Source organism: Camelina sativa, chromosome 14 (assembly GCF_000633955.1).
Source record: "Camelina sativa cultivar DH55 chromosome 14, Cs, whole genome shotgun sequence".
NCBI classification, from domain to species: domain Eukaryota; kingdom Viridiplantae; phylum Streptophyta; class Magnoliopsida; order Brassicales; family Brassicaceae; genus Camelina; species Camelina sativa.
Genome location: NC_025698.1, coordinates 13,001,842 through 13,011,224, shown reverse-complemented (window position 1 = coordinate 13,011,224; position 9,383 = coordinate 13,001,842). Strand labels below are relative to the sequence as shown.

General features: G+C 30.6%; 3 protein-coding genes across 4 annotated transcripts in view; all 3 read left to right on the top strand.

The window, feature by feature from the left end:
• Window positions 1-305, top strand: part of LOC104741269 (IST1 homolog) — a 2,950-nt gene extending 2,645 nt beyond the window's left edge. The window contains exon 7 of one of the 2 annotated variants that reach the window (XM_019235695.1): window positions 24-305. In XM_019235695.1, coding sequence (XP_019091240.1) covers window positions 24-34 — 11 coding nt within the window. In that variant the 3' untranslated portion in view covers window positions 35-305. The remainder of the gene's footprint in view (window positions 1-23) is intronic. The other variant, XM_010462082.2, reaches the window with a different exon arrangement.
• LOC104741268 lies at window positions 2,954-3,813 on the top strand. The gene has a single exon (XM_010462081.2). It carries the CDS (start codon window positions 3,155-3,157, stop codon window positions 3,497-3,499), a length of 345 nt encoding a protein of 114 aa, XP_010460383.1. The 5' UTR covers window positions 2,954-3,154; the 3' UTR covers window positions 3,500-3,813.
• LOC104741267 (CLAVATA3/ESR (CLE)-related protein 43) lies at window positions 8,512-9,356 on the top strand. The gene has a single exon (XM_010462080.2). It carries the CDS (start codon window positions 8,786-8,788, stop codon window positions 9,077-9,079), a length of 294 nt encoding a protein of 97 aa, XP_010460382.1. The 5' UTR covers window positions 8,512-8,785; the 3' UTR covers window positions 9,080-9,356.

Genomic DNA, 9,383 nt, shown 5'->3' with positions numbered 1-9,383 from the left:
ACCCACAGTAGCAGCGACAGAAGGGAAACCTTGACATGAATGTAGTTGTCACGTCATATTTGTGAATAAAAGCAATTGTATTTGCTTCATAGTTCATACAGTGTGAGAAGGATAACGTTGTTTTCTTGGGTGCATGCATAGGTTTGGGAATGAGTATGCTAAAGTGTTGTGACTTGTGATTTTTTGTAACTTATCTTTTTTAGGGAGTTTGGTCAACTAAACAAACTCGAGGTGGATTGAGCAGTCAATGTCTCAATGATGTTAAATGTGACCACCGTATCAACCATACAGATATAACTTTTTTATTTGCCAGTTTTACAGAAACTATGCAGAAAAAAACAACATTATCATGTAAAATTCGCATTTATTATCTGAACTTTTTAGCCTCCAAGAAGCATCCGAATGCAAATCTCTCTTACTATATACGTAACTCTCACTAGTCTCTGTTTTATAGACTATAGATTTCAATATTTCATTCACAACAAAACCTTAAACATAACGAGTCGCAACAAAAACACCATCCCTTTATTATCTATTGTTTTGTCTCTTCATCACATCTGCGTCTGCACGCTCCATCATACGACAAATCTTCTGCGAATGTGATCTTATTTGCTCTTAGATTTTATCCGATATTCAAGAACACCTAGTTATGTCTTTTAGATAATGCAATGTGTTTTTACTGTCTATTCAAACATTAATGTGACACATCCTCTGTTTTTTTTTTCTTTCAAAACATAAAGTGAGTAAAGCTGGGACTTGACTCTGAAGTCTCAGCTTCAAACGCAGTGAAGGGTCTGACATATCGTCCTTAAGGTTTTACATCTAAAACAAGAACGAGAGGAAGTAATTCATCGTCCAAGGACGAGATTCCTGTTAAAAGTGTAATATATTAACAAGAAAATATGCTTACATGCATAATGACAAGAATCCGAAAATCACCATAAAAACTACTACCATTGAGGGCCTTTGATTTAATTGTTTTTGGATTTTGCAAATAAAAAAAAAAATCTTGTACCATTTTCTAAAAACTCATAAAAGTGGGGTTTTAGATTTTATTAAAGAATTTGTAGAAAACTGTCAAAATCTAGATTCCCTATATTTAGGGAAACTACTTTTTCTATAACTAGATGAGTACTCGCGCTATGCGCGGGCTTATACTTTACCGTTTTTAAAAATTTTTGCTGCTAATTTATTTTTCATGTAGAGTTTATCTTTGTTTTCTTTTAATTCTAGAAATCTTGAAAAATATAATTTGACGTTGATTGTTTTAATACTTCACATAAGTTTTCTTATTTTGTAATTGAATTATTAGATACATGCATGAACAACTTTATTTTGAGAGATTTAAATATTCAACAATTCTTGCCTAAAACTTCAAAAGAAAATATTTTAAATGAAAGCTTGATCTAAAGATACATATTTTAAAATAAAGAGTTTTTTGGTTGAATAAGTTTTATATTTTATTCAAAAAAAATATATATTTAGATATATTCATACTTAACCTTCTCAATTAAATACTATGAAACACTAACATTTTATTTTATCAAGAATTGCAGCTTGGCTAACTATTTAATATATATAATTAAGATAGACATCTTCCTTTCATGTCAGCTCTTCAATTTCTTCAATTTCTTGAATATAATTAACTCTATAATTTAATTAGTTTTTAATAAGAATTTCATTCAGTTAATTTTTGACAACTTCTAAATATTAGAATATGAAAACCAACAGTCATGAATATATTCAACTATCTCCCTCTTTGTCTCTGTATTTTTTTAAACCAACATTCTACGGTTTTATTCAACTATCTTCCATTTGATAGTGAAAAAAACTCCAATCTTCTTTATATAGAAAATTTTATTTCTGTAGGGACAAACTTTCATGAATTTTTCTAAAATATTAACAAATATCTCTATCACTGGTGCAACTCTTCAACTCTTGACAAAATTGTAACGCCTAAATCATATTTCCATACATTCATGGTTTACGCCAAGAGGAAGAAGTGGCGCTTTGATTCACTCTCGATGCCTTTTTGTCTTTTGGTGATGCATCTATTTTCTTTGGACATGTTTTAAGTCTCTCTAAATTTCTTATGTAAATGTTAAAACTGTTTGTGATATAAAAAAAGAATAAAAGACATGAAAGGTATTTCATATTCTTTAACTTTAAGTTTGTTTGCTTCTAATGAAAATAGACAGATGGCAATCTCTTCACTGCATACGTGTCACTCAAATAGAGAGAGTTGACTATCTTTTATAGTATAGATTTTGATCACATAATTAAATGGTTTTTGAAAAACAAAAAACCAAAAACCATCCTAAAAACAACAACTACCATTAAGACCTTAATTTCAATGAGTTCATATACAGTTTTTATTGTTGACCCAAGTCAAACTTGCTGCATTACGAAAGCCTTCTTATTTCTTCACTGGCCATAGGATATAAAACGTACTTAAGTGGAAAAATTTATGTATTCAAACAAGAAAAAAAAGAAAAAGAAAAAAAGAAAATAGTGATGATATATTCACATCGATCGTCATGGACCGTGTGCGTGTGACTGTGTGAGAAAAAGGTCCACTTACGACTTGCCCCTTCGGAGACACACAATCTCAACTCGTCCTTTCCAAAAATTTACATTTTTTTTTTTTTGCTCAATTTTGTCTCTTTCTCATGTACGTTAGGTCTACTTCCTTGTCCAGGTGGGATCTCCACTATTTTCTAATATCATTCCCCACTTTCTAAAGTACTATAACGAATCTCTTTTTTTTTTTTTCTTCTTTTACAGAAACAACAGAAGGAAAAAAAAAAAAAAAAAGTACGTGCAGGATGTTTCAATTCTGCTGGGCGGCATTTTGATTATTTCAACACATTAAAAAGAAAAAACTCGAGTTTATATAATTACTCTGGTGAACCACTCTCTCCTCAAAGATATTTGTATCAAAAAGTAATGGAGGACACGTAGGGCCGAATGAACAGACAGATGGTGTGTGATTAAGCAACTGTATCCTCTCTCTCTCTCTTCCATGTCCTAAACCTATGTCTCCATACATACACATTCTCTACAAAAACTCATTTCCTCTCTTCCGATCCCTCCTTTAAATAGCGTCTCCTTCTCTCCTTTCACTCAAACATACATTAATCATATATATTTCTATATGAAGAGGGAGAGGAAGAGACAAAAACCCGAGGAGGAGGAGAAGGAAGAGATAAAGATGGAGGTGGTGGTGGTAGATGCATTGGCTGCAGCAGCAACGGTGGCTGCGGCTGCGGCGGTGAAGGAGGAGGAGGAATTGTGGGGGATGAGGCTCAAGGCGGGAGATGGTGTGGTCGATGAGCTGATGACTTGGAGCACCGTTTGGTTGCCTTCATGTTGGGACGTTGAGTTCGTTGAGAAAAATTATGAAGTTTTGTATAATGATGTTTTGTGGGACGATGATCTTTGGAATTTGAACACTTCTTCCACTCAGCTTCCTCCTTTAGATAACATAAGACAAGATTGAACGTTTTTTTCCAATCGGTTCGGTTATGGGATCTTTTTCGGTTTTAGCATGAACCATATTGTAATCAAAATTACTTGTTTTGATTTGGTGTGGTTTCGTTTTAATCTTTCTAGTCTTTAGATTATAAACTTTTTTTTTGTCAAAAGAAAAGTATTACCTAATTTGAGGACTTTTTTCTTCTAAAAAGGGTCAACTTGGTTTTCAGGTTTTGGCTTTTCTCTTGGTTTAGTATAAGTTTTTGGTTTACTCCGGTTCAGTAAACCGAACTAAGTCTGTTTATGAATTTGGATCCTTTTTATATATTGATTTTCATTTTTCGGATCCTATCTTTGCCCGACATGAATCCTGGTTAAGTTGGTTCTTAGAAGCAGCCACACCGTTCTACTAAACTAGACTCCGATCCATGCATATCATACCACACTATAGGGTACGTAAACATTAACCAACAAAAACAATAAATAGTTTTAAATTTTTCCATAAATCTAAAAAATACATTTGGGAAAAAAAGCCACATGGAGGAGAAAAATCTAGAAGTGGTGTGGCTTGTAGGCATTGAAATCGATATGACGACTTTAATTGCATTTGTGCTTACGTTACTCAAACATCTCTGGTAACATGTTTAGTTATTTTGTAGAGGTCTCTTATAATTCCTTGGTTCGATTCTAGGATTAAACAGAATAAATACCCAATGTTATCCCTTTTACAAAAAAAACAAAAAAACATGTTTACTTAGCCCTAATCTTACTCTGTGCTTTTCCATATGCTTAGTCGTCATGTAATTCCTAAAGTGTAGTTTTAAGATAAACATAGAGGTAAGTAAGTTTCTAAACTGATATGGAAGTCAAAAGATTTAAAACTGAACAAATAAAATAATGTCTGGGATCAAAGGGAGAACAATAAATTTGAGACAATGACAAGAAGAAAATGGCGAAAGAAGTTGAAGAGAAGACAAAATTCTGGTTTTTTGTTTTTTACTGCTTTCTCGATTATTAATCAAACTCAAAATGAATCGAACATACTTATATAGAATACGTAGCATGCATCAAATAGTCCTCACGCTCTCGTTTTTTGTATAACTATCCTCACAACAGTGATAGAAAAGTAGAAACTATTTCAACCACCAAACTCTTATATATTTAAATCTCTGGATTACCACATTTTTAGTAATTTAATATTTCTATTTCTGTTAAGTATATAGTTTCACTGATCTATCGTAGATGCTACTATAATGTGAGAGATTGGATCATCTCTATGTTCATTTTGGGGAAGAGATTTTACCCAAGAAATAGGTCTCATGGATCTGCGAAGACGGGACTGCTTACTGAATCAAATTATTGCTATCAGCTAGCCCAAATTGTTATATAGACAACCCGAATTTGATATTGGATCTCTCTTCAAATCAATTTTACATTTGCTTTTTTTCTATCATTATTCTTCTTTTTAGACATACCCATGTGACCAATTGACTCCGTACCCAAAACATATACGTATATATATACTAGTAATTTACCCAATCAAGATTTTTGTAAAAATAGATTATCAGGTTTTTTTTACCAATTTTCACTAAGAATCCAAAAACCAAATATTTGTGTTTTTTCACTTTCTTCAAACGGTAATTTTTAATTTTTTTTTTTTAAATTTTCTTTTGCAAAATCTAAAAACTAAAAACAAGAAAATAAATCTACGTGAAAACCATTAAATGGCCATAATCTAAAAAATGAAAATCTCTTTTTTAATTCCAGTTATTGTTAATATTTTTTCAAAATTCAAAAACCAAAAACTCAAATTCTAAAATCTTTATAGAGTTACAGGCCTTGAATGCAATTTTTTTTTACTATATATTTTTAGTTGTTGTTGTGCTCTCTTATCGGTTCTTTTTGGTGAGACTATCGCGGTGGCAGCTCGAAATTTCATGGAGAACGAGGTGAACGAGGTAATTTGGTTCATTTTCTTCTATCTATAGATCTTTGTTGATGATGACTTTATGATTTTCGTAATTCTATATAGATCATTAATCGTTCATTTTGGTTCATTTTTATCTATCTATACATCTTTGTTGATGTTTTATCAGATTAGGCATAGAGACTTTTGGTGATGTTGAGATTAGGGTTATATCTTCTTTGATTTTCGTAATCCTATAGATCCTTAATCCTTCATACGTTTCCAAATGTTTTCAGGATCCTCCTGATGATAATTGGATTTTTTTGGATATTGAGGGCGTTCAAGTTCCCCAAAATCTTAAATGTAAAGACGTTTTTTCAATGCTTAGGTGTTTTCTGCATGTAAGAGGCATGCTGGGAGATCTGTACATTTTGGGAGCGGTAGGGTTCTTACAGCCTATCTGCATCACCGCTCGGGTTCATAATGCCTTATGGGATGAAAACATCCCCATTTATAACATACTAGTAGTAACTGACTAACTTTATTGCTTACTCAATTAATGAAAAAAAAATATTATATGATTCTAAAACGTGTAAAAATTAAGGTTTATAAAATTACATAAAAACTTAATCATTATCATGTATTTAAACTATTTCATTCTCATCCAAGATATGGTTTTTATTATGATATTTTCTTTTATTATAAAATAGTGTGTTTTTTCACTTTAAAGGATGAAAGATAAATTAAATAAAATGTAAGAAAAATGTGTAAAGTAGTTGTATCATGTATCAATTATTTATTAGTAAATGTTATAGAATATTATATTTTGTATCATATATATAATATGAGATTTTATTATAAAATAATCTGATTTTGTTTGACAAAAGAACTTAAGATATAAAAGTGGTTTTAAAAATAGATGTCAATTGTACCTACATTAAAAAGAGAAATATGATTATTTGGAATTGGGAATGATATAAATTTGTTTTAAAAGAATAAAATAAAAATAAAAGATGACAGGTGTCACTAAAAGAAAATGCCAAATGTTGCAATGTGAGTAAAAGTTATAAAAACCTTCTCATATTATATAAGATTGGATTTTAGTGGAAGTGTGGAGCTGACTAACTTTATTGCCTACTCAATTACTGAAAGAAAATATTATATGATTCTAAAACGTGTAAAAATTAAGGTTTATAAAATTATATAAAAGCTTAATCATAATCATATATTTAAACTATTTTATTTCTCATCCAAGATATGGTTTTTATTATGATATTTTCTTTATTATAAAATAGCGTGTGTTTTTTTACTTTAAAGGATGAAAGACAAATTAAATAAAATGTAAGAAAAATGTGTAAAGTAGATGTATCAAATATCAGTTATTTATTAGTAAATATTATAGAATATTATATTTTGTATCATATATATAATATGAGATTTTATTATAAAATAATCTGATTTTGTTTGACAAAAGAACTTAAGATACAAAAGTGGATTTAAAAATATATGTCAATTGTACCAACATTAAAAAGAGAAATATGATTATTTGGAATTGAGAATTATATAAATTTGTTAAAAAGAATAAAATGAAAATAAAAGATGACAGATGTCACTAAAAGAGAATGCCAAATGTCGCAATGTGAGTAAAAGTTAGAAAAAACCTTCTCATATATAATATAGCGTGTGTTTTTTTACTTTAAAGGATGAAAGACAAATTAAATAAAATGTAAGAAAAATGTGTAAAATAGATGTATCAAATATCAGTTATTTATTAGTAAATATTATAGAACATTATATTTTGTATCATATATATAATATGAGATTTTATTATAAAAAAATCTGATTTTGCTTGATAAAAGAAAAGAGATAAAAGTGGATTTAAAAATATATGTCAATTGTACCAACATTAAAAAGAGAAATATGATTATTTGGAATTGAGAATTATATAAATTTGTTTTAAAAGAATAAAATGAAAATAAAAAATGACAGATGTAACTAAAAGAGAATGTCAAATGTCGCAATATGAGTAAAAGTTAGAAAAAACCTTCTCATATATTATATATATATAAGATATCCCTGTTTGTCAAGAAATGTATATATCATTTGTTTTACTACACTTTAACATATACTAATTTGTTTCATTTAGACAACATAATTTGTTTATTCTGTTGTAAATATATCATTTTACCTTACAGAAAACATTTTGCGTGATTATAATATCAACATTGCTAGTTCGCCTCCATCGATCGTTATGTCTTCTTCAAATTTGATCACCGACACACTTAAACGTAGGTTAAGCAAGCTTCTTCGTTTTGCTTTCTATAGCTACTATGTTTCCATTTTTGTTGTATACATTTTCTTCTTTACATCTCCATCGGGTAGCTTAAAAAATCAATAGTCTGCCTAATAAATTGCATCCATTCAATTCCCAACGCTACGAAAATGGCACCTATCTTGGGAATGCAACTCATGATTATCTTCTTTTTTTTTTTTGCATACATTTCTTGTTGGACCACTTCATTGTTTCTATAACAATGAATCATAATTTAAAATTTTTGGACCAGCTAACCGAGGAATAAACAGAGAATATCTAAGGAACATGCATGTGACAAGAAACCCAAATCAGTAAATCTAAAACATAGGTTTTGAATGGAGAAGGCATATCATGCAGAACAGATCATGTAGTTCAAGCAGATCAAGTAAAATAAAAGTAGATCAAATATTTGGTTGTTCAAGTGTAGATTAAAAGTGAACAGCATCAAAAAAGCTGTAGATCATATCTGCATGTATTTTTCCTGCATTTACCATAAAAAGATAAAAAAAATTGAACTGCACACAGATGAATTGCAATAATTTAAAAAAAAAAAAAAAAATCTTGAATGGTAACTTAGTGATAGAAGAATTACATGAAATGGTGAACTGCTATTTTTCTGTTCTTCCATTCAAAGCCATAATTGAGCAAATGTGATATACGTACTGCCAAAAGAAAAATTGTATATAAACTCTTCCTTGTAAATTACAACACATTATATAGGTACTTCGTTGTATATTTATACATAACAGCTATTTCAATTATAGTTAGAGAAAGAGATATATATATGTGAACAAAAAAAGAACAAAGCAGTGACATAGAAAACGACAGATACAGAGACTCACTCAAATTACAAATGAGTCAATGACACAGCACGCCCGTCATCTTCCCTCCGGGCTGCGCCTGCTCCACCACATTAAAACATAGAGAGGGACTAGTTAGAAAGAGAGAAAGATTTGGAGTTGTCTCATCTCATGTCTGAATATAACAATCTCTGACCGTTCTTGTCATATCAAGAAAACAAAATAATCTCTCACGTTCGTTTTTTTTTTCCCTCATCGAAACATTCTCTCTTTCTTCATCTCCGTTTCTGTATGGGTTGTCGAGATATTCTGTTGACTTTCTCCGTCGCTCTCTTACTCATATCTTTGTTCCAGATCTGGCTTTTCCGGGAAGGACGACAAGTTCCGGAACTATCGGAAGACCAACTCGGAAAAGACAGAGAAGCCCTGCTCTCGTCCAAGAACAAGAAGGAAGACGACGATGTTCATCAACGACTCTACCAGAGGTATTTCAAGGGAAGATCTTTTGGTGTAAACAACACAAATCCTTCCTTTGAAGATTCCAATAGAAGGATCCCTAGTTCACCTGATCGCCTTCACAACTAGTTAGTTCGTCGTGCCTTCTTTAGTTTTTTCTATATTCTTTTGGACTCTTGCCTCATTTTGTTAGTATGTATTACTCGTAAAGCTGCTATCTAGATATTCTGGTAAGAAACGAGAGCATTTTGTTTTTTTCTTGGCATTGGATTCAAAGGAATGTGCATACGGTAAATGTAATAAACTCCGGAACGTTTTTTTTTTTTGTAATCGGTTATTGCATTGATTTATGTATACACTTGATGAGAAATAAATATTTATGGAAATTATTACGGTATTATGATCAGTTATACGCACCTTCACACTTCGATTA

What these genes read in the sequence shown, in the direction of transcription:
- LOC104741268 (XM_010462081.2), top strand. Translation starts at nt 3,155, where the DNA reads ATGAAGAGGGAGAGGAAGAGACAAAAACCCGAGGAGGAGGAGAAGGAA.
- LOC104741267 (XM_010462080.2), top strand. Translation starts at nt 8,786, where the DNA reads ATGGGTTGTCGAGATATTCTGTTGACTTTCTCCGTCGCTCTCTTACTC.